Source organism: Atta colombica, unplaced genomic scaffold, assembly GCF_001594045.1.
Source record: "Atta colombica isolate Treedump-2 unplaced genomic scaffold, Acol1.0 C732630, whole genome shotgun sequence".
Lineage (NCBI taxonomy): Eukaryota > Metazoa > Arthropoda > Insecta > Hymenoptera > Formicidae > Atta > Atta colombica.
Genome location: NW_017259052.1, coordinates 20 through 2,214, shown reverse-complemented (window position 1 = coordinate 2,214; position 2,195 = coordinate 20). Strand labels below are relative to the sequence as shown.

The 2,195-nt window shown below is 30.8% G+C and overlaps 1 protein-coding gene across 1 annotated transcript; it reads right to left on the bottom strand.

Moving 5' to 3' along the window:
* Positions 1–7: 7 nt before the first annotated feature.
* Positions 8–1,495, bottom strand: LOC108694077 (aprataxin-like; the record flags this gene model as incomplete). Its single annotated transcript, XM_018203396.1, has 2 exons — positions 1,283–1,495; positions 8–433 (listed from the first exon to the last, which is right to left on the bottom strand). Coding segments are annotated over exons 1-2 (568 nt in total), but the record flags the coding sequence as incomplete, so codon positions are not given.
* Between the last annotated feature and the right edge of the window lie 700 nt (positions 1,496–2,195).

Here is a 2,195-nt window from a genome sequence, read left to right as displayed (position 1 = left end):
TCCACACTGTCCCACTTTGCAGATGTATTTGAGCTTTCAGTGCTCTGCTCAGAGGATGTGCTAGAATCAGTGCTGAATGTTTTCTGATTGATATATATACCATTCGAAGGTGACCTTTCTTCTTCTCTGTCATTCTCAGATTCTTCCGAATGATTATCAGAGCAATCATCTGACTTCAACATTTTCGTTTTGCCTTCAGTTTCTTTTGTTTCTGATTCATATAATCTCTTCCTCAACGCAAAGTTATTCACACTTGGAGGTGGATTGAACTCTATTTCGAAAACATGCTTGCCATAGAGCAACTCCAAGCGATCATTATGTTTGGCTACAAATTTCACATCCTTCTGAGTTTTAAAGCCATTAAAACCACAGGCATGTGGACCGATTTGTTGAATTGTGACGATAGCCTCCGTATAATTTGCACATAGTCGAACTGTTCATTGTAAAAAGATTAATGTATTCATTTGTGTTAACAACTTACAAAATAAAGGTATAAAACATTAGATTAAATAATCTTCAAATTTCTTTAAATTCTTCTTTACTCTAACATCTTTTCATTTAAAACAAACTAAATAAATTAAAGGTCTATAAGCCAAAGCTAAATATTTAATACTAAAATTGATAAACAATAACTCATATATAATAATAAATGTTTCAACCTATAACAGGTTATTATCAATGTTAAATAAAGTGATAATTATTGCAATATAAAAATTAAACGACAGTTAAAGATATGAAATTTAAAACAGTAAATAAACATAATGAATAAGGTAAACAGTTAAAAATTTTTCATTTTAAATCTTAATAAATCATTTAAAAGTCTCTCATATAAGAATATTTATTTAAATTCTTTATGATACTAATTATGGCAAGGCTTAAGCAAAATTATTTGCCATGCTGTAAAAATTTAATTAATTAATATTTTATCTACTTTATCATTATTTAATCAGCTGTTATAATTTGTATTTTTATGTTAATTTAAAGACAAACTTCTTGATTTTATCCTGCAAGCCTAGTGTTCCAATATTCATATTTTGAACTACTTTATTGAATACAATCAAAAAATTGAACTTAACCTCTCTGCAAACTTATTGACTTAAAAAAATCAATCTAGCATCAAGAACAAGTCAAAATTCTTGTACTATATTCGTATACAGTCAATATAATTCTCTTTTACACAAACGAAAATAATTACATAAGTTCAAGTGTCAAGTGGAGCGACTATATCTTAATTTGTAAATAATGATACGGATTAAAAGGGACTCTCAGAAGATTATGCGACCTTGTTGTCGCGAGCATTTCACGTCTGTGATGCCGGTTTCTGGCGAGCGTCCTACGAAAATTGGTGTATTGTCCGGCAGATAAACATTCGTCGGAATTCCTTCCAAGGTACGTAAATAACAACTTTTAACAGGAATGCTCATCGCGACACATCGCGAAATGCGAATGATCGCGAATTCGCGAGAGCAACGATGACAGTCAACAATCGCTAGAGGGAGACTCGTAATCAACTGGCGCGAATTTGTACGCATGCGCGATCTTATCTATGAAATAATTCCCTCACCCAGCTCGGGCTCAGTTTTTCATGCGTTGCGAATTATTTGTAAATAATTCGGGAAAAGAAAAAAAAATCACGATTTTTTATAGGGACTCAAAGCTGAACTGCGCCCATTTTTTACAAAATACTCGCCAATTTTAAAAATAAATAAATTTTATATGTATATTTACTTTATATGTATATTTACTTCTTTTGTTGGCATAAAACTTATTCTCAAACGCACTATATATCAATCAGGCCTGGGAACCAATTCTGTATTTTGAAACGAAGTGAAAATTATAAAAGTGACCAAATTTATTAGTTGACCAATGAAATTATCAGTATTCTAGTAAATTCGATCACTTTTATAATTTTCATCTCGTTAGAGATACAGAACCGATTCCCTGTTCTTTTTGGCTGAACTTTTGCACCAGTTCATCTTTCTTCCTTTTTGTCTCCAAAGTATCAATCATGAAACTTTACCCTAAAATAAAAAGTGAAAATTTTTACCATTGAAATTAATGGAGAAATTTTTCACTTTTCATTTTCCATCCTAAAGAAGTTTTTATTGATTGATATCCTAGAGGAAAGAAGAGGAAAAAAGATGAATTGATCAAAAATTCAGCCAAAAAGAATAGGCTTAATATATACACCAATG